This window comes from Zalophus californianus, chromosome 6 (assembly GCF_009762305.2).
Source record: "Zalophus californianus isolate mZalCal1 chromosome 6, mZalCal1.pri.v2, whole genome shotgun sequence".
Taxonomy (NCBI): Eukaryota; Metazoa; Chordata; class Mammalia; order Carnivora; family Otariidae; genus Zalophus; species Zalophus californianus.
Window position 1 is genome coordinate 10,019,471 of NC_045600.1, and position 22,458 is coordinate 10,041,928.

At 48.2% G+C, this 22,458-nt stretch overlaps 1 protein-coding gene and 1 pseudogene across 1 annotated transcript; one reads left to right on the forward strand and one right to left on the reverse strand.

The window, feature by feature from the left end:
- Positions 1 to 1,522: 1,522 nt before the first annotated feature.
- On the forward strand, positions 1,523 to 17,093 carry LOC113908595 (serpin A11). Its single transcript, XM_027568854.1, has 5 exons — positions 1,523 to 1,717; positions 4,807 to 5,452; positions 10,489 to 10,762; positions 14,294 to 14,441; positions 16,744 to 17,093. Exons 2-5 carry the CDS (start codon positions 4,810 to 4,812, stop codon positions 16,945 to 16,947), a joined length of 1,269 nt encoding a protein of 422 aa, XP_027424655.1. The 5' UTR covers positions 1,523 to 1,717; positions 4,807 to 4,809; the 3' UTR covers positions 16,948 to 17,093.
- Positions 8,338 to 8,803, reverse strand: LOC113908596 (annotated as a pseudogene).
- Positions 17,094 to 22,458: the final 5,365 nt, after the last annotated feature.

Here is a 22,458-nt window from a genome sequence, read left to right on the forward strand (position 1 = left end):
GAGGTGGGGGGCCTGCTAGGGACACTTGGCAGGTGTACCTTCTGTCCTGAAGAAGGATGGATATTTGCAGGGAAGCGATTCTGAGAGGCGCGAGCAGGGTCTCTTCGGGGGGGGGGGGGGCTGTCTTATTGGCCTTGCTTCCTGCCCAGCTGGTAGTCAGAGCCTGTCGGCTCATCGACACAACAAGAGCCATGTAACTCCACCAGGCAGCCCCGGGCAGGGAGCTGGGTGGGCAGAGGCAGGGTCCCGTCACAGAGGGGAGCACCCGCAAACATCAAACCTCAGTGGGCCTCTGTGTGTCCCCCCAGCTCCCAGGGGAAATAGGAGGGTACCTACGAAGGCAGAGACCCCCAAATATTTTGGCAGCACCTTCTCTGTCCAGACCCCTTATGAGAAAGTTATTATTGCCCCCATGGGATAAGAGGGGAACATGGACAAGATTTGAAGAGCCAGGAGGATGGTCATGCACAGAATGGGAGGGGTGTGTGTGTGTGTGTGGAGGAGAGGCTAGGACTCCACCTTGGAATCACACCAGCTCATTGCCAGAGTCAGGATAAAGCCTATCCTGGCCTCCGCCACTAAGGCACCACACGTTGGGGCACTGAGGTCTGTGAGGTCGCACAGCTCCTCGGGACATTTAGGCAGCCGGGCTTTGCTCAGCCTACGGCACTTTCATGGATCACTGCTCACTCTCCTTTAGCATGTGGGACACCAGGCCCCCACCATCCTCCATGCTCACCCTTCAACATACTGGGCATTAGGCCTGAACAGTATCCATGAGCGCCCTTCAGCATGAGGGACGCTACACTCCGGCTGTCCTCCATCGGACACCATCTACTCCATGGGACATGAGGCCCTCAGCGCACCCTCTCTGCTTTTGCCGTGGATCTGCTTGGACATGAAACATGCACAAGTGGGGATGTCCAGGCCTTCCTCCATCTGCTTATGCTGTGGACACCACTTCCTCCGCATTTTCTAGAACAAACTACCTTGTCGCTCATCTCTCAGGGGAGGGTCTTGTGCCAGGGTCTAGCATAGAATCCAAAATGTGAGACTCCCAGAGTTGGTTCTAATTTCCTTCAGTCACTTTCTTTTTCTGCACGTGGACAATATTTATTTAAAGTATCAGTAAAATATGGGAACGATAAGAATCAGTAAAACATTGGAGCCTCGCCACTCACTTTGCGAGCAGGTAATTTAACCTCACAGAGCCTCAGTGTCCCGTCTGTAAGGTGGGGATGACTGTGCCTCCTCACATCCTTTCTCTGTCCCATCACTGTGTGCATTCAAGGTGAACAGCAAGGCAGTTCAGTTCACGTGTGTTATGAAATCACGGTCACGACGGGTGGGGTCAGCAACTCCTGGTCTTATCGCTAGGGTGACCTGGAAAGAACACTGTCCAGATCACAGGAAACATCACGGACGGGTCAGCAGCAACCACATTGCGACCTCTGTCATTGTCACCAGTACCGGAATATCTTCAAATGGAGTGGGGCCCAGAATCACAATCCACTCTGATTGTAGGACGGGCAGGCAGGACAGATCCTTCCAAACAAAAAAAAGTCCCTTCCTGGTGGCTGCACATTGCTTTTGTCCAGTTCCAGGAATTGACCCGGCAAATATTGGCTGGGCCGCCCTGATCTTCAAACACCATTTCCTGTGGGTAGGAGGCCACGCAGTGCTGAAGACCCGGGGCCCCCAGCCCAGGGAGCTTGCTGTGAGTACCGTGCTTATGCCTGAAGGGCGGGCTTGCGGGTGTGAGGGGTGCTCCTCTCTCTCTCTTTCTCCCTCCTTCTGTCTCTCTTTCTCCATCTCTCTCTCTCTCTGGCTTTGGCAGCAAGGATAGGAGAACTGAGCCCCCCAAAGGAAAAATGCCACGATATACTGCTTCTAAGGCTTTAAGGGCGAACTTCAGGTTTTAAACCTTTTATGGAAAACTTGGCCATCAAAAATGCTGAGAGAGGAACTCCCAGGACTCCTGGTGGTTAGATAAGAACATGGGACAATACAACCCAAAGCAAATGACAACATCGCCGTAGCAAATTTACTTGAGACACAGTTGTAGCAAAAGGCTCACACTTCAAGAGCCCTTGTCTAGAATCGGAATCATGCTCCTGCCACTTAACAGGTGCTCATCTTGATCCTGAGTCCAGTTTCCCTGTTGGCACAGCAAGGGTGCCAATCCCTGTGTGTTAAGGTTCTCACGGGGATTCCATTAAGGGGCATGAATCAGCTATCTCTCGACAAACGCACCTCTGGCATTTGTACAAGACCATTCTTCACTGCATATGACTGCTCTGGCATTTCCAGAGCTGGCTCTCTCCCACCAAACCCCAGGAGCAGCCCCTGCTCCAGTCTCTGAGCTGATCCCAAATTCCATCCCCTTGCATTTGAGAACACATCTGGCTGGGAGCCTGTGATACAATGGATCTAATATCCCCGCACAAAATAAACAACATATGGGAGTATTATCATTAATTAATGGAGTTCTTAGTTTTCAACTGGGATCTTTCTAGAAAAGAAAGAAAGAAATCGGATGTAATTATACCTGACCTATGTAGAAAGGGGTGGAAATTCACATTGCATGCTTCCTACGTGTCAGGTGCTTTCCACACCATATGCCTTATAATCCTTCAGTGCCCCCCACCCCGGAAGGTAGGCATTATCCTTTGCATTTTGCAAATGGGGACACCGCGGGTCAGAGAGTTTCCTTTGCGCAGACCCCACAGTGAGATACTGTGAGGTCTAATTCAAACCCATGCGCTCTGACTTTCCATCCTCTTTGGCAAATAAGCCTTCTGCAAGTCTGGGAATCGTTAGGGTGCAGAAGGGTAAACGTGGTGAGGTCAATGGGATGAAAAGAATAAACCAGAGCCAGTTTTATTACAGCTGTATTTCTGAATTTCCCCAGGAGCAGGCCGATTTTTAAATTGTTCTGCTTCCCATTGTGAATGGAACCTGTCGTGAGGGGAGCCCACCAGAGCTCTGGGGGAGGGAAGGAGGAAGGACATGGCCTTGGGAAATGGCCCGCAGTACTTTGCTCAGCAAACTGTTTCCACATAACTGATAAGCAGGCTGTGTTCGTCCCTCCCAACAACTGGCCTGTGGGGCTTTTAGGGCCCCGGGTGCTATAAACACATCTACAAAATGTGATCTCTCCCATACCACCATGGCGTCTGTAATTGATCCAGAGGTCATTGCTTTGGGCAAAGTGTGGCAATTAAGACACAGACGTTATCAAGACAGACAAACGGCAAGGATCGGGCGGTCAGCAGTGGAAGGGTCAGTTCTGAAGGGGACAAGGGACGGCACTCTCCTTCCTGGGGACATCCGGGTGGCCGTGTGACAGTGCATGCTCTATGAGGACGTGCGGAGGTGTGTGTGTGGAGACCCTGAAAGGGACAGGGGCACGAGACAGGGGGCAGAGGGAGCAGAGATAAGCCATGTCTTCACTGCAGTTTCACCTCGAGCTGGAGCTGCCTTCCCCGCCCTGAGGAAGGAGTCTCCTGCTCCTGCACCACTTTGACTCCCTAGAGGCAGAAGGCTTTGCCGGCACATTTTGTGACCTAAAGTACTAGAGAGATAGGATTCATTTCCTAGGGCTGCCCCAACAAAGCACCACAACCTGGGTGGCTTCAAAGACAGAAATGGATTATCCCACAGTCGTGGGGGCCAGAAGTTGGAGATCCAGGTGCTGGTGGCAGGGCTGATTCCTTCTGAGGCTGGGAGGGAGAACGCGCTCTAGACCTCTCCCCGAGCTGCCGGGGGGTTGCTGGCGATCTCTGGCATCCTTGGTTCTAGAAGCATCACCTTGATCTCTGCCTATCTTCACAGTGCATTCTCCCTGTGTGCATGCCTGTTCCCAAATGTCCCCTTTTTAGAAGGACACTGGTCTTACTAGATTAGGGCCCATCTAATGACTTTGTCTTAAGCAATTACACCTCAACTGCCCCATTTCCAAACAAACTTTCAGAGATACTGGGGATTCGAGCTTCAACATATGAATTTGGGGGGTACACAACTGAACCCTTGACAGATGTCTTCCCTGAACCTCTGCATCAATTAAGATAGAGGTTTCAGCGGCTGCCTGCGACAAGAGGTGCTTGAGATGACAAGTTGGATGGAAACAGAGCTGATCCGTCCCCCCAGGCTCCATCCACCCCTCACGGGTGGCCCCCATCCACCAGTCCCCCATGACTCATCATCACCCCAACACTCGACCTAATGAAAAATCAGAAGAGGAGAGGGCACTCCCCTTTCTTGGAGGATCTGACCCAGGAGCTGCACACACCATCCTCTGCCCTCCAATTGGCAAGAGTGACGTGAATGGCCACACCTGGGTGCTAGCAAGGCCCAGCCTCACTCACTGTCACCATGTCCTGAGCATCTGCCCTGTAGCCACCCCCAGTCCCTGAAAGTTAATGAATGATTCAAAGAATGCCTGGAAAGAAGAGAGAAAAAAGAAAAAGGAAGGAAGGGAGGAAGGAAGGGAGGGAGGAAGGGAGGGAGGAAGGGAGGGAGGGAGGGAGGGAGGGAGGAAGGGAGGAGAGAGGGAAGAAGGGAGCATAAACAATGTAAGTTTGTTTTTAGAGCCCAGAGTCCTTTTCTCAACAAAACCTCATAGACAGATGATCAATATGTCAAGCAGATTTAGGGCTACGGCTCAGTCTATAGCCTCATCCTCTGCAGGGCCCCTCATGACCCCTGTGTGGGGTACAGTTCAGATGTGAGGCTCACCATGTGAGCAATCGGGAGTGCTGAAGTTACTTATGAAGTAGTATGACATGTTCAACATCTTGTTTTCAGGGGATGGGTCCAGCCTGGCTGTGGCTGCTGGGAGCAGGGATCCTGCCCTCTGTCCACTGTCAGACCTTTCCTGCCCACAAAGGTAGGAGTCTGGGGATCCCTCAAGCCCCCCGTGATCAGCTCTCCGCGCCAGCCCCTGCCTACCACAAAATCACACCCACTGTCACCAACTTTGCCTTGCGTTTGTACAAGCAACTGGCCACGGAAACCTCAGGAAACATCTTCTTCTCCCCCGTGAGCATCTCTACCTCCCTGGCCCTGCTCTCTCTTGGGGCCCAGGCTGACAACCCAGATCAGATCCTGGAGGGCCTCGGCTTCAACCTCACAGAGACCCCAGAAGCTGACATCCACCGGGGTTTCCAGAGCCTCATCCACACCCTTGACCTGCCCAGCCCCAAACTTGAACTAAAAGTGGGCAACTCCTTGTTCCTGGACAAGCAACTAAAGCCTCAGCAGCATTTTTTAGACACAATCAGGGAGCTGTATGGAGCTTTTGCTTTCTCTGCCAACTTCTCAGATTCCACCACGACCAGGAGGCAGATTAATGAGTATGTGAGAAAGCAGACGTACGGGCAGGTGACGGACTGCCTCCAGGAGTTCACGCAAGACACGCTCATGGTTCTCTTGAATTACATCTTCTTCAAAGGTGAGGGCTGGCTCGGGCAGAAATACCGCCACCTCCACCATCTGCAGTCCTGCCCCTTGAAGCCACCTGTCTTCAAGTCTTGTAGCTGTCCCTTTGGGTAGTTACCTCTGTATATTTACATAACCTTCCTGTAGGACTACTCGATTTATCAATATTTGTTTTCTCTTGCCATGTTTCTTCCATTCAGTTTTTATTCTGATTTTTTTCTGTTAGGCATTCAATCATACTCTTTTAGGAATAACCCCCTTTTTAGAAAAATCTTACTTTTTATATTAACATCTATTTTGAACATAGAAAAATATACAGAGAGTGATATAAAACCACCATATTCTCCCCCACCAGGAACGAACAAATATTAACATTTTACCATTTGCTTCAGATTTTTATTTTTTTAAAGAATACTGTATTGCAGGGAGAGGTCAGTTCCTTTTTAAGCCTTCCCTGGTCCCATTTCCCTCCTTCCATCCCTCCCCAGAGGCAACCACTATCCTAGGGGTGGTGTGCATCCCTTTGCCTGTGTGCTCCCTCCATGAGCACATTAAGTGTCCATAATCCCATCTGATACAATGTATGTGTTCTAAATTTTATGAGAATGGTATGGAACTGTACAGATGATCTTGTACTTAATGTGTTAGTAACCTCACCACATCTTTTTTTCACTTAAAGATTTATTTATTTGAGAGAGAGAGAGAGAGAGTGGAGGGGGAGGTGCAGGGGGGAAGAGGGAGAGAATCTCAAGCAGGGTCGCGGCTGAGTGCAGAGCCTGAAGCAGGGCTCAGTCTCACGACCCTGAGACCATGACCTGAGCTGAAACCAAGACTCGGACACTTAACCAACTGAGCCACCCAGGCACCCCATATCTTAATTTGTATAAACAGCTTATTAGCTTATTTTGACTGTGGCATTGAACATGTCATACTTGTGGGGCTCATATCTTCTACTCATGTTATTTCCTGATTTAGTAGCTTATATCTCTATCATGATACTAGGAAAATGAATTCCTCCATTTTTTTTTAAACTCAGGTCCATTCAGACGTCCTTTGTTTTTACCTAGTGTTTTTGTCTATTCCAGGATCCACGTTACATTTACTCACCGTGTCAGTGTGGGCTCCTCTGGGCTGTGACAGCTTCTCAGACTTTCCTTGCTCTCAATGACCTTGCCGATTTTGAAGAGTATCAGCTAGATGCTCTTGTAGCATGTCTCTCAGTTGAGATTGTTTGTTTCTCATGATTAAGACTGGGGTGATGGGCCATGCGGAGGAGGGCCACAGAGAGGAAGTGCCATTCGTTCTTATCACAGCAAGTCAAGGATGCTTACTATCAGCTTGACTTATCACCGTTGATATTGACTTTGACCATCTGGCTGAGGGCATGCTTGTCAGATTTCTCTGTTGCAAAGTTACCCTTTCCCCATTGAAGGAAGTCACTGTGTACATCCCACACTTAGGGAGTGGGGTGTTATGCTTCAGCTCCATGAGAAAGGAGGATCTACCTAAATTATTTGGAATTCTTCTGTATGGGAGATTTTTCTTTTCTCTTGCATTTATTTATTCAATCACTGACTTACATCATTATAGACTCAAGGATATTTATTCTATATTTGAGGCTGAATCCACTGGTACTTAGCTTTGTGGCTTAAAATTTTCCAGCATTGATCATGAGGAGATCCTTCCATTGGTTCCTGGGTCCCTTGACATGCCCCCATCATTGTTGATTTTTTTTTTTTCTTTTTAGAGCGCTTCCTTACTTTCTGGCACTACAAGAAGCTCCAGGCTTATCTTTTATATCTCCTGCCCCCTGGGAAACATATCTTTGTCTCTCTGTGCTGCAGTCTGGCTGATTTCTTCAGCTCAAACTTCCCTTTTACTAATTCTTTCAAAAGAATTAGTATCTAGTGTTTCACCCATCCACTGAGTTTTCAATTTCACTGACTATATTTTCACTTTGACATCCTATTTTTCTCAAATCTACCTATCATTTTGTCATAATGACCCATTCTTGTGAATTTTATTCCTTCCTTTTTTTTTTTTAACACGCTAAAAAAAAATGTTTTTCAGATTACTCTACTATCTGGAGATCTTGAACTTTAAATTCTTGGTTTTGCTGCCCCAACTGAATCTCTTTCAATAGAGGATTGAAATTTTTATCTTTGGGCTCATTTTCAGGGAAATTATCTTTTCATGAGTTTCTGATGGCCTTTTGTGGAAGGGCCTCTAAGAGACAATTTCACATTTGCCTCTGGTATAGTCCTATTGGTTTCACTAGTTCCATTTTAATTTCTAGGTTGAGGAGTCCCTGCAGTGAATGATTAATGAGAACATAGACTTAGGTTGGGGAGTTCCTACACTGAATGAATAATAAAAACAAAGAACCCAGAGCAAGTGACTCTTCCCCTCCACCCCCACCTGGAAATGTATTGACCTGTCCTAACTCATCCCTGAGCTGCTGGGCAGAGTTTTTTAATCCAGACTTCCTAGACGGGGAAGGGATTGCTTTTCATAGCTTTTGACTATTTGCAGAGAGATGAGTTCCAAGTGCGGGCCTGGGTTTCATTTATTTCCCCTGAGAAGACATTAAACACCACCGCTGGGGCTGTATCTGATTCTGATAACCCATGAGCCAGATGACTTTGGCTCTAAATCAGAGATACGCATTCCTGCTTTGTATCTGTAAGCTTTGATTCTTGTTTTTGAACTCAGCTATTTATTTATTTCTTTATCCATTATTTTGTCCAACTTATCTGGCTGTTTATGGAGAAAAAAACCAGGCTTTTCTGCTTTAACTAACTCTATGATACTGATCAGAAGTCTCAAGGACCTAAGTCTTAATCATTTTTAATTCTCCAGAGTCTGGCACAGGGTCAAGGATTTTTTTTTTTTTTCCAATCAATGAAAGGGAAATTTATATTGAGGCCCCAGGGCCTTGGGGCTCAGGCAGGGGGCCACCCTGTGGACAAAGGAAGAGCTGGTGGAGTGGCCTTCTCTGACTTTCTTCTTGGGGCACAGGTTGTTGGTATGGCCATAATTCTTCTTGGGGCAGTTGACAGCGTGGGTAGGCAGAAGAGCATAACACTCGTGGCAGACCATCTAGCTGCAATTGTACTTCTGGGCAAGCTGGCAGAGGGAAGTTTCCTTGAGACCACCCTGCAGGTGAAATACCAAATGCAGGCTGGACTCTTCCTGGATATTGTAGTCTGAGAGTGAGGCCATCCTCCAGCAAAAATTAGACACTGCTGGTGAGGCAGGATGTCCTCCTTGTCTTGGATTTTGGCTTTGACTTTCTCAGTGGTGTCCGTGGGCTTGACTCGAGGGTGATGGTCTTGCCCATCAGGGTCTTTGCAAAGATGTGCATCTCTGCATCTGCCACAAGGCCACCACCACCAAACCACTCGGACACTTTTTGAAGAGAAAGAGGGGTCAAGTATGTTTTGAATGTTTGCTGCATGAATGATTTCAAGTTAAACTTAGGTCTCATGTTTGAGGTGTCTAGGAATGGTATTCATTAATTTATTCAAAAACATACATCAAGACTGACTACATATCAGGAACTTTGCTAGCATCTTGGGAAAATCCATGAATAAGATAGTTTTCTTACCCTTGTGTAGCTCACAGTACCACGTGTACTGTAAATAAGTAAAAAGGCAATTGCAATTCAATGGGAAAGTGATGCTTTTTGAGTGGCATGGGTGCCATGGAGTGCTCGAAAGATACACCTTTCCAGACTTGGGGAGTGAGGAAAGGCTTCCTGGAAGAGAAGGCATCTAAGCTGAGAAATGAAGAATGAGTTGGATTTACTCAGGAAAAGAGGCTGAGGGAAAGGTGGGGAGAAAAGGGTTCAGGTTGAAAAACCAGCATGTGCAAAGGTCCAAGGAAAAGAGAAACCATTGCATTTTCAAGGAACTGAAATGAATTTAGTTGGACTAGAACATAGAACTCAACAGCATAATGCCTAGGGGACAATGCCAAGAGTTGCCATAAAAAGGTAAGGAGGAACTGTGTGTTGAGACTCCTAGGCTTTACCTGTAGGACCCCAGAATTACCAAGAAGTTTGAAGCAGTGGAGTGACATGATTCCATCTGTTTTTTTAAAAAATCAGTCCGACTACAATTTGGAAAATGGTTTGGAGGGGAGGAAAGTGGAAGAGCAGAGACAAGTCAGGAGGTTCTTGAAGTAGTTCAAAGTAAGTAAGATGGCGGCCTTGGATAAAGGTGTAGCTTTGGAGGTAGAATCAGCAATGCTTGGTCACTGAGAGGATGTAGGCACGAGAGACAGGATGAGCCAGCTTCCCATCACCAAGACCAGTGCTTTCAGGAGGCCAAGTCTGGAGGCTGTGGTGCATGGAGATTGTAAGTAGAAAGAGAGAAGATACTACACACATGAACAATGCTGTGACCAACAGATTCTACACTTCTGTGTCTCAATGAGCTTTTGCATTATATTTAACATTTTATTAACTGATTCTTTCTCGTTTTTCAATTTGAATATTAGGAAGTTCAAAGGGAGGGGGTGGCTCTTGACCTTCTCTGTAGAAGGTTGTTGTTTTGAGGCAGCATGGCAGAGAGGGGTCAAGCCAATGTTTACAAAGAACATGAGCTGTGGAGCCACTCAAGCCCCAGTCCCTGCTCTACCACCTAACAGCTCTGTAGATTGAGTATGTTTCTATAAATTCACAGGGACTCGGTTTCTCATTGCTGACATGGAGATCACAATACTTGTCTAATATTAATGTGCATGAAAAAGTAAAGAGAATAATGTCTTGCACATGGAAGGTAGTTAGTAAATGGAAATACCTTTTAGCTTCTTGAAAGCTAAGTTGTTCTGAAATGGAACAAAATCATAAACCATTAGAGCCTAACTCTGGGGACTCACTCTAGTGGCTGAGCCAGCCCTAAGTTCTGGCCCCCTGATTCTGTATCCACCTCATATTTATGTATACCCAAGAGGAAGTCACGGAACCAGTGTGACTTAGTGTATGTCTGCCCAGAGTTGCTCTCTTAGAGTAGGTTCTCACAGTTTTATGGATTTTTGTGTCCTAAGCCAAGTGGAAGCATCCTTTCAATCGCTACCAGACCCTGAAGCAAGAGAGCTTCTTTGTGGATGAGAGGACCTCCCTCCGCATCCCCATGATGCACCAAAAGGAAATGCACAGGTTCTTCTATGACCAGGAAATGGCTTGCACTGTCCTCCAGATAGAATACAGTGGAAACGCACTGGCTCTGCTGATCCTACCTGACCCAGGGAAAATGGAGCAGGTAGAGGAAGCTCTGCAGCCAGAGACCCTGAAAAAATGGGATCAGTGGCTTCAGCCCAGGTAAGTGTCAGAGCAGAAGGACTCCAGCAGATGTGGTTCAAGAACCCAGGCAAGGCTTTGATCAATGCCAACTGCAAAAGCCCAACCCCTGGATTTGGTTCATCATTCTGCCCTTTAACTAACGATGTAGGTAAAATGAGGCCATATTCACTGCCACATTGGGTTAGTTGGAGGATTGATCAGGTTGGCACACAGAAAGTTTTGAGATTGGTCATGGTAAGTGCTCACCAGGAGTTAATCATTCTTATCCTTTCCTGAGTGTTTTTCTGGTCAACCTTCTTTCCTCTTATTTCTCCCTTTTCCCAGAATAATTTACTACCAGAAGGTAGTGAAGCATAACCAAAAAAAAAAAAAATCAGATTAAGGACAATTATCAAGAATAAATCTGACTCCCACATATTTCTTAAAAGAGCCCCACTTTTTTTTTTTAGTTTATGTAAAAATGTGTTTGACCAAAATGTAGAAAAAGTGATACTATACCACATATGTTACAGCTGCAAGAATCTAAACAAAAAGTGTACATTTTATTCAGTTGCACAATTTGCTGGTCTACCTCCTGGGTAGTATGATGCTTAATAAGTAAAAGTGAGAAGCAAAGGATTTGGATAAACTGGAAGCAGGGTGATTTTTGTCAGAACTGTAAACCTGAGTTGGCCCCCACAGTGCTAGGGAATGTGAACTCTGAGATGTTGACCAGGAAAACAGAAATACAACAAAGCCAAAATGTGTAGCCTTGTTGACAAAATAGTCCATATCCAATTTAATCAGGAATTTCTTGGTCTTTTATTAACTTGGCCCTGAAGAAAGACTTAAAGCCCTGGTTAGGTAAATCTTCAATTTGCCATTCCCTGAAGTATAGAGGGGAGATAAACCTAGGCCAATTACTTTATCTCTGCCTTGCTGTCAGAGAGCGCCCCCTGCCCCACCCAATGTTTGGTTAATATTGCTCAATTATTGATGGCTAGCAGTCTTTTTGATAGGGTTTCTCTGGAAAAAAAAAAAAGTGCCCCTATTTTAATGAAAACATTTCTTAAGGAAATTAAATACTGAGAAGAGTACTGTAAAAATCAAAGTGCTAGTTTTATGGGATCTCAACCTTTACCCCTTTTTATCTCACTTTTCAGTTTGTGGTTTTTCTTACAATGGTTTCAGTCTTTTCTGGTATGCCTAGAGCCCATTTTCTAGCTAACTCCTTCGTGGGATCTACCTTGTTTTCTGAGAGTTCTGATATGAAATCTGAGCTTGAGTTCTAATTACCTCTTGCTGCATAATAAACCACCCCAAAATGGAATGGCTTGAAAAAAAACTATCTATGATCTCTCTCCAACCAGTGGGTAGACTGGGCTCAGCCTTGTGGTTCTCCCGTGGGGCTTTCCTGCATTGGAGTCAGATGCTGACCGGACCTGCAGCATGGAAGTCTCCTCTACTGGATATCTGGTGCCTGGGCTAGCCAGGCGCTCAGATAAGGGCTGAGCAGGTGTCTCGCTCTCCCAGCAGCATCTCTGTGACACGAGGTTGGGCTCCTGTACAGTGGCTCAGCATAGTTGATGTTGTTATATGGCAGCTCAGGGCTCCAGGAAGGAGTATTCCAAAAGACAGGAAGTGAAAGTTCCTGCTCTTTTAAGATCTGAGCTCCAAAGTGTCTCTTTCCTTACGCTTTTGGTGAGAGCAGTCACAGAACCAACTCCGATTTGGAGGGAGGGGTATAGACCAAACCTCTTGATGGTCATCTTTCATCTTGAACCCACCCAGCAGCTGGTAGACACCAGTTGCCCTCATGCCCACAGGATTCTTCCCTCAGCTCCCCAACCACACTGAGGGATAGAAGAGGTATTTGTGCTTGGGCAGAGATTCAAGTACCAAATAAAAGAGATATAAGTCAAGAACAGAGGTCAGGATAGGACACTATTCCTGTTGTCTATGAACCTACATGGCTGTGGTCAGTTTCGGATTCCAATGCCATATTCTCAAGCACCTTTGGGGTGAGCCTGTCCCTTCCCCTTTCCCTTCCCCTAGCACAGGAGGAAGTACCATAGAATCTTCTAGACCGATAGATTTTCCCTCAAGAGGGTCTGGGGTTTTTTGGTTTTTGGTTTTTGTGTTTTGTTTTGTTTTTTAGTAGGCTCCATGCCCAGTGTGGAACCCAATGCAGGACTTGAACTCAGGACCCTGAGATCAAGACCTGAGCTGAGATCAAGAGTTGGACAGACACTTAACCAACTGAGCCACCCAGATGCCCCAGGAAGGTCTATTTTGACCTCTCACTTTGACCTTCAAAAAGCAAAATCCACCCAAGTTAGTGTTCGGAATCTCAGATGTCTCCTGTTACTGTTTCTCATGCCAGAGAGTTATAGTATCACAGCAGCATGTTAATGAGCTTTCAGACATGAAAACCTTCAGACTGCCAGGCCTCCCTCTGTTGAGCTGTGAGGAAGGTTCACTTGCCCAGGGGAGTCACGCTCCCAGGTAACTGCTCATTCTTCCTTTATGTGGGTTGAACAGCTGCCGTGTGTGGGGCTCTCTAACAGACCCCTGTGTTAGACTCCACTCCGACCACTCCATGGTTTGGGCCTGCCCCCAAAGGGCTGCCTGTGGAAAATTTATCAAGTGGGCCAAGATGGTCTTGTTTTCTGTTCTCCACATCCTTTCCAACCTCTTCAGTGTTTGACCCCTGACTTCCAATGGCCTCTTCCTTCGATTAGACACCTGGACACTCACATTGTCCCAGAAGTTAACTGGCAACGAATCTCTAAGCTGATTTAGGCTCTCTAATCTGAATTCATTAGAGACAGAAGTTTCCAGGTGGGTTATTACTAGCCAGGGTCGCAGGGCCCCTGCCCTGACAACTGAGAAACAATAATCAAGAAGAACAATCCCAAGAAGAAAAGGACAGATTTGCTCAGTGTCAAAAAGAACTTATGAATTTACTGCAGGCAGTGGTGCAGTGATCCGATGGCAAAGGCCGGTCTCAGGACAAAGAGTGGCCCACACTCAACACACGCCATCTCTCAGCAGATCCTCACAATAGCCCAAAGCCCAGACAGTAAGAGCAGACAGTGGCTTGTAGTAGGGAGTTGCCAACAGATGGATTTAGGATACAGGTCAGAAGGAAGCCAGCAGAACCTGCCGATGAATCAGACGTGGAGGTGGGAAAATGTGGGCAATATTTCCCTTGCATGGTTACTCCTTGGACCTGATCAGTTACGCCTCATAAAATCCCTTGCCTGATGTCTGGCATGGAGGAAGTCCTCCATAAACATGTGGGAGATGGAGACACATGGCCATGCCAAGAGTCTTCTCAGATCCAGACAGAGGAGGGCTGAAGAGGTCACAAGAGGTCTGTAAGGTCTAAAGAGAAGGGGGTTCTAGGGTTCTGGAATGTTCTGGTACAGCAGGGAGTGTTGTGGTAGGACTGGTTCCCCTCCCTCTGGGAAACACTTTTCCTTCCCAAAGCTCAGGCTGCCCACAGACGGGGTGGGAGCAGCCCATTTAACCAGATAGCACCACCTTTCTGGCTGATTGTCTCTGCAGCCTGCTGGATTTACATCTGCCAAGGTTTTCCATTTCTGGGACATATAACCTTGAAGAAATACTTCCCCACATGGGTCTCACCAACATCTTCAACTTAGAAGCTGACTTATCGGGAATCACTGAGCAGCTCAACAAAACCATCTCCCGGGTAAGGTGGTGAATGTGGATGGAAGGGAGGGTCTTTTCTTCTTTGAAGTGTGCATTTCAAAGTCAAGTTTCCCTTTCTTTTTCCCATTCTGGGTCTTGATCACAAACTATAAGGCCTCTTTTCATGGGCAGCTCCCTTTCCACCTCTCCTCTGTATTCCTCAGAGCAGGGACACTGAGTCCTGAATAAAGTAGACATGCATTCGGGATCATCCATGGAGCCAAAATTTCTGCAGTATGGGATTAGCTTTGTCGTCATTCCTTATATTTCCCTCAGGGCAGGCAGTGAAACTCTGTCTTTGTTATAGTTATAGAGAGTAGTGAGGCACGGACAAAAAAATGTATCCATCAGCCTTGCAACAGAGATTCAAGCATCCCCTGAATCTCAGAGCCTGAACAGGCTTATTTCCTGTTTATGTTACATGTCAGAAGTGTGTCACGACCACGGGGCTACTGATCTGCCTCACATTGCTTCTCCCTTCCAGGATGCAGGTGAAAGGAGAAGCCCCTATTTAAGACATGTCATTCACATAACAGTGGGAAAAAAGCAAGAGAAACTGTGTGATGGCTCTTCACATTTCTCTTCATTGTGGCCTGTGCCAAGGCCACTCATGTGCCCCTGGCTAAAGCAAGTCCCATGGTCAAGATGGCCATCTGTGTTCTCCTCCTGTAGGAGGCATTGCCAGTCACGGGGTATGGGTGGGGATCCATGACTCTCTACTAGGCAAGGAGAGTTAATAGCTGGGAATAACAATGTAATTTTCCTTCCCTGTTCTATCTTTTCTGTTTTAGGGTAGAGTCATTGATTATTGTTTGGAGCTTTGTTATGAATTTCTTTTTTTTTTTTTTAAAGATTGATTGATTTTAGGGGCGCCTGGGTGGCTCAGTCATTAAGCGTCTGCCTTCGGCTCAGGTCATGATCCGGGCTCCTGGGATCCAGCCCCGCATCGGGCTCCCTGCTCCGCGGGAAGCCTGCTTCTCCCTCTCCCGCTCCCCCTGCTTGTGTTCCCTCTCCCGCTGTGTCTCTCTCTGTCAAATAAATAAAATCTTTTAAAAAAGAAAAAAAAGATTGATTTTAGAGAGACGAGAGAGAGCACAGGGGGAAGGGGCAGGGGCAGAGGGAGATGGAGAGAGAATCCCAAGCCGACTGGGGATCAAGCCCCCCGTAGGGCTCCGCAGGGCTTGATCTCATGACCCCGAGATCACAACCTGAGCCAAAACCAAGAGTCAGTTGCTCAACCGACTGCGCCACCCAGGCGCCCCTTTGCTAAGAATTACATAAGGAAGGTTTTTGTCTTTTGCTTGGGAAAGGCCAGCTGAGATTAGGAATGTGAACCAAGGGATATAAGGACGTGGTCCTGTGTGTGAATGTGAGTGCGTGTGTGCACGTGCTTGTGTGTGCACACCCATGGTGGAGAGGGTGAACAAGAAGGAAAAGAAATAACTTAACCTTTTAAAGAATTCCTTTTGCAGTGACCTTAAATGCTAGGTGTATATCTTCATAGAACTTTTTAGAAAGGAAAAGGATTGTCAAGGCAAAAAATGTTTCAACTCTTTTTTAAAGCCTCAGAATCCTTTCTTCCTAAAAAGGTGTGTGAAGATGAGAGTTTAAAAAAAGGAATTTTGGAGGGGGGCGGGGGCCTGGGGCAACTGGGTGACGGGCATTAAGGAGGGCACATGATGCAATGAGCCCGGGGTGTTGTATGCAACGGATGGATCACGGACCTCTACCGCTGGAACTAATGATACACTCTGTTAATTAATTGAATTTAAATGAAGCAATTAAACTTAAAATAAAAAAAGGAATTCTCACAGAACCTGGTAGAGGGTTTGGCACATCAGACAACCCAGTTCCCTGAACTCATGTTAAAAACTGTTGATTTAGGCTGAGCAGGTCATTTTCAAGAAAAGGCCAGCAAGGCTTAGAGATGTGCGTGCAGCTCGGAGCAGAGACTGGTGATCGGCCTGCGGTCCCGGGGCCCAGGCGTTTCGGGCGTGCTCCTAAAACTTGCCGTTGGGAGTTTGCAGCCTGGTTCCTGCATGGCCCTGCTCAGGCTCATCTGTGTTCCGCCACGGAGCAAACAGCACTGTCAAGGCCATCCTCCAGATGTGGTGGGGAGGGGGAGAAAACACAGGGAAGAAGCAGAGGCAATGAAGGCTGGGGGGGTTGCCTCCTGGGAAGACGGGGCCCGTGGGGCCTGAGAGGGTGACTCTGTCTGCAGCTCCCTAGAACCACACAGGTGGGATCTGTCCCCTGAAAGCGCCCTGAACTGACGCTGTTTCTGTCCCCGTCTCCCCCTCCAGGTGTCACACAAGGCGGCCGTGGACATGAATGTGTGGGGAACCAGGGCAGGGGTTGCCTCCGGCCTCCTCTCCCAGCCCCGGGCTCTGAACACAACGTCGGCCCCACAGGCCCGTTTCAACAGGCCTTTCCTGGTGCTCCTGTGGGAGGTGACCACTCAGAGCTTGCTCTTCCTGGGCAAAGTCGTCAACCCGGCTGCAGGGTGACCGTGGTGGGAGGCCACGTGATGGCTTGTCTCCCCCTCCCCCGGAACAATCAGGAAGGCCAGCACCAGCCTGCACCATGGGCTGCTGTGAGGACCAGTTGATCAGTGTGCAAAGATCCTAATAAAGTTGACCTTGGGTTGTGTGAACATTGAGGCGCAGTGTTTACAAGGGAAGGTCAACGCACAGAGCAGCTTTGAGCCCTTGGCTCTACAATCTCATCGAACCCAACATCAACTGTGATTAGAAAGTCAAAAACAGAAACAGCCTCATGTCGTGGCCTCCCGGGAGATGTCTGCCACTGCTGATCTTTCCTGAGGGTCCCAGGAAAAGGCACAAGGGACATCGGGAGGAATAAGCAGCTTTCTACCTTCATCCTGACTAATCTCGGCAGTACAGTGAAGGGAGGCCATCCTGAAATGTCATGGCCCAGATGTCAGGGACTAGATCACCGTCAGAGGAGATTGGGACCAGGGCCGGGGCTCCAAATCATGCTCTAGGAGAAGAAGGGGGTGTGATAATGGGCCGAGGTAGCATGGGAGGTCAAATGGCCAAGGGCAACCCCAAGATCAAAGAAAGTGTGAGGGTCCACGTGGCCAGGTGGGCACAAACTTGGTCAGTGGGATGAATCTGGGGGCAATATTCAGTTGCAATAGGGCATCTTTAGCAGCTGGAGTCCCTACCCCTACAAGTGTGTCCCTCCAGTCTCAAGGAGGCATCCATCTGCCCAAATCTAATGGGGAAACACAATAGGATGCCGACTTCTCTGCATGTATGTGTCATGCGTGTGGAAATACCCGTCCCCACAATGAAGTTAGTGCCAAGACCTAGAGGGTGGCTGTGGGTGGTGTGTGTCTAGGAAGGAGTCATCCCAAAAGGTGCCCTTGGAAGAAATACTCATACACACCCTAAGGAGGTCATACTTGAGTTGGATCCTAAAAACCAGGTAGGTCTTAAATAAAAGATAGAAGAGTAAGATGGTCTCAGGGAGAGTAGAGGAGACCCTCTGTGGGCAAGGGCCAGCGAGGAAAGAAAGGAAAAGGTATGTTCTGATAAAAAAGAGAGAGAAAAACCCAGTTTTGCAGTAATAGAGGGTTCGCGTAGGATCACAGTGGAAGGTAATGCTGGAGAGGTATTTGGAGGTAAAAGGTTGGAGGCTTTGGATGCTAGATAAGTGGTTTAGACGTTGCCCTGTAGACAGGGCGGAGCAGTTGTATGCAGCGAGCAGATGTGGATGTGTGTGACTGGGAAAATCATCTGACGGCTGGGCGGAGATAAGACCCAGTGTGGTGAGGCCAGGGTGAGGGGCCAGCCAGGAAGGCGCCACACTGTAAGGCCTACCCCACCACATGCCCTGTCCTGGCCCGTCCCATATCCCTTCTCTGTGAGACCACCTGCACCCACAGTCCTCTGTCCCAGCCCACCCCCTGTGGCCCTCGGCACCTCCCCATCCCATCCTCCCTGCCTGTTGGTCCTGCGGACACCACTTCTCGTATTTGAAAGGAAGGAACCCCAGAAAGCCCACCCCGTGCCCTGGGCAACCTGACACATGCAATTCCTTTCTGTTGCTTTGGACTAGATATTGAGTAATAGCTAGGTTCAAACGCTTGAAGAGCTGCCAAAACTCTCTCCAACTGTGGGTTTGGCTCCTACAGAAATAAATGACTGATTTTCCTGGGGCCATGCACGTCAGAGATATTAAAGGAAGAGGTTCCTGCATTGAACATTTTTTATTGGGTCAGGCATTCTGGAAGATTCTGAGTGAGGGAGGGAACCCGACAATATGGGTCCCATGCCATGGGGCTCACACAACTGTAGACTTGTAGGGCAGATGGACATTGAACAAGAACTTATATTAAAGAGCGTGGACAGCCATTGCTCTTGGACGCATGCATTCACTGCTTCAACCCAGATTTACCGAACACCTACTGTGTGCCGGGCGCTGGTAGTTAGGCAATGGGAATAGAGCAGTGAACAAAGCAAACAGTAAGCCCAGCTCACAGGGCTTACATTCTAGTGGGGGAAAACAGGCAAATGTTTGCTCCAGTGCCTCATGCCAAATGTGACTGGGGATCCATCCTGCTCTGCCTGTCCACATAGGAAAGAAAGCCCTCCCCCCAAGTTAGAGGAAGGGATGCGCAAAGCCTGCTTGAACGGCTCCACCCTGGACCTCCTTACCATTGGATCCATACAGAAGTGTTAGAAAGTAGGTGTGATAACCCAGCCCTCTCCTTGTGGACAGAGAGCCAAAGATGAGAGCACGTCCTTTAATTGACGTTTTAACCCACGGGGTCTGCATGCATGGGCAAAGTCCCCAGTCCAAGTCCCGAATTCAGCTCGTGGGCCACCAGTTTGAAATATTATAAAACATTCAAGCTATTAACTATTTAAATAATACCAGGATAGCCTGGGCTGAGAAGTCCATTGACCTCAGGCCCAAGCAGAGTAAGATGAGCAGGGCAACATGGACTCTTTTATGCATCCCTGCCCGATACCTTCGTCAGCACCATGTTTGAGAGGGGCGCTCCAATGTTTCTCAAATTAATTGGGATCCCTCAAATAATGGTTACCTTCAGCCTACGTTTTATGACCCACTATTCACATGGAAAGAGGCAATGAGAGAAGAAGATGTTGATCCCACACCCACTGCCGCATCACCAAAGGCTGGCCCCACACCCTACTGGTTACAGAGGGTCCTCGATGCACCCTAGAAGCAGGTCAGTGCCCCCTATTCTCCCTTGAGGCTGGACTCAGGAGTTATGGGAGGGGAGAGGTGCCAGATAAAATACAGGATGTCCAGCTAAACTTGAATTTTAACAAATAATCTTTTAGTATAAGTGTATATTTGGGATATACTTATACTAAAAAGATATGTTGTTGTTGTGTATGTAATATTCAAATTACTTGAACAGGTTGTCCTATATTTTTACTTGTGAAATCTGGCAAGCCAGGGGGGGGTGTCTATGCTCAACACTCGTGAGAGGGTCAGAAGGAAAGAAAATTCATTAAGCTGAAGGCAGGCTAGCCTGGGCATCAGGGTAGAAAAAGCAATGGGTTTGGTTAAAAGAGGATTCGGAGGAGAGAGAGCTGTGAGGTGGAGCCGGCTCAGCACGCCGTGTCTGCTGTGTGAGCGAATCCAGACTAGTCGGCTGACGGATGGGAGACGCCTGGCTCAGGGCTGATATCCAGCCTACGGCAAAACTGTGAGGGAGGCCATCCTAGACCAGCAGCGCAGCTGACTGCAGATGCCGAGCCGTGCCAAGGTCAGCCCAGCTTGGCCCAGGCCCGAACTGCGCGGCTGAGCTGCAGGATCATGAGCTAACTTCTGGTGGCTTGTAGTACAGCATAGGTAACCAATGCAAAGGGGGAAGTGTGTGGGGGGATGGGACCTGGGAATTCCAGACGGAGAAGACTATATGATAGAACACCCAAATTTTCTGAGTCCTCCCCGGCCCTCTCTTCCAAGACTGACGCAGAAAGTACCTGCTCATGTTCCTCACCTCGGGGATCTGCCAGCCCTCGAGGGCCAACTGAGCTTGGGATAGAACTTGATTCAAGGGCAACGCTCCATTGGCTGACCGTGCATGAGTTGCATGGCCTGGACCAATCACATCCTTTCTGGCAATTTGTCAGGGTGCTGTGGGGTTAGAGCTGAAAGGTCACGGTCAGTGACAGAAGGCCACATAAGAAATGGAGAAGCAGAGGATATTTAGAAGTACACATGCGCAGACAGACTCAGAGTGGCCCGAGAGAGAAGGTCCCTTCTCGTGCTTGGCCCTGGCACCAGGAATTTGCTGGTGATCTCTGGGTCTAAAGAGCCACAGACCCCAACGCCAGTATCTCCTCTCCTGCGTGGGCTCTGTGTCAATGCCAGAAACCCTTCCAGTTGTTTTCCCTGCACTGACCGACGTACCGCCTCTGCAGTAACCCCTTTACCATGGGGTTACCTACCTGACCAAGACTAGGTCCCTGCTTCCAAAATTCTGCTTCATAAAGAATTCAGGGTTATGGATTGAATATAGTTGATGAGAGGCCCCGTCAAATCCTTAATAACAGAATCACATATTTGGAAGGACGTCGGTGAAATCAATTAAACTCAACTTAAAAATATGTTTTGAATTCCTAGTGTGCGTAAACAGTGTTCATTCATTCACTGATGCCAGGTGGTGCTCAAGGAGAGAACAAAATAGGGCCACTGTTGTCATCTTCCTGAAAGCGATCATGTGACACACAAATCCCTCAGGGGGCTCTATGAAAAGCTTAGATTTTCAGTGCATAATCATGTCAAAGGCACGGAAAAGTCCTGCAGGACAAGCATGCTTTGCTTTGTTTAATCTAGTGTTTATCAAGTTCTTATAAAACTTCTTAGCACCCCATTGATTCGGTGCTCTGTGTGACCCACTCTAAGGAGCAGCGCTCCATGCCCTGCATTGTGCCTGCATCTAGAGCCCTTTCTTCCTTCTTCCCCCCACCCCTTTTATTAAAGAAGCACCTGAGGCCAAAAGACAAAGTTGTCCTGCCCAAGGTCATCCAGTCCCTGGACGAAGTCTGGTGCCCCACCAGTACTAGGCAGCATTAGAAACACTGAGCCTGTATATACGAAAACTAGTACAGCAGCCACCGGTGCCCAGCATGAAGTCAAAGGTACTGGTTTGCGATATTATGGGGGTTGAGAGGCAGGTGAGAGAAACCTCCGGGTTGAAGAAGAAGTGACACCAAAGAGGGACAGAGACTCTTCCCAGGGAGGTTCAGCTCTGCACCTGGCCAGACCCCTGTGCACGCGCTCTGGGAGGCTCTGCCCCCGGGGACACAGAGGCAGGGCCCCAGGGGCAGGGGGCGCCCTAGAGCCAGAGGACTGGGAGGGAAGCACAAGGCACGGTCACAAGTCCACTGCCGCTGAGGGATGGAGTGAGCGCCCCATCGCGGCCACCATCACTGAGCCTCCCTGTCGGTGCCTGCAGCCCTCCACGTGCCGCAGGAGACACCATCTTTGGCTCAGATGCCTCCACCCACTGCAGGACCCCCTCTCTGGGGTCAACCCCCCCCAGGATGGGGCCTGAGTCTCCGAGGCTGGGAATGCTCAGGAAAGCTCCCTCCAGGCCTCATGCGTGAAAGAAACCAGAGAGATCCCGATGCATGGGTCAATGTCTCCACTGGGAGGACCCCCACCCCCAGGTCTCCACTAGTTCTAGGTGCTGAGTCTGGACCTACGGCACTGAACCTCCTACAAGGCGGACTGGCTCTGAAGGTCACGGTTTCCTGGTCATCTTGGCCTCCTTGGAAAGGGGTTCCAAATCTAAGCTTCTTCCAAAAAGATCTGAGGCCGTTTACAAAATGAAATGCTATGAAAGAATGTATCTCAAGATTAAAAATAATTACAAGAAAGGTCATTGTAAAGAGTATGAAAAAAATGCAGAAATCAATGTTGCCAATCATTTCTATTGTCCACACTGTGCACTGAATTCAGTTATAAGATCTTGGCTTTTGAAGCAAAGGGAAATCTGTAACCTCCAT

What these genes read in the sequence shown, in the direction of transcription:
- LOC113908595 (XM_027568854.1), top strand. Translation starts at nt 4,810, where the DNA reads ATGGGTCCAGCCTGGCTGTGGCTGCTGGGAGCAGGGATCCTGCCCTCT. An exon ending in GATCAGTGGCTTCAGCCCAG is followed by an intron (nt 10,763 to 14,293) that starts GTAAGTGTCAGA and finishes TTGTCTCTGCAG; the next exon opens with CCTGCTGGATTTACATCTGC. An exon ending in TCAACAAAACCATCTCCCGG is followed by an intron (nt 14,442 to 16,743) that starts GTAAGGTGGTGA and finishes CTCCCCCTCCAG; the next exon opens with GTGTCACACAAGGCGGCCGT.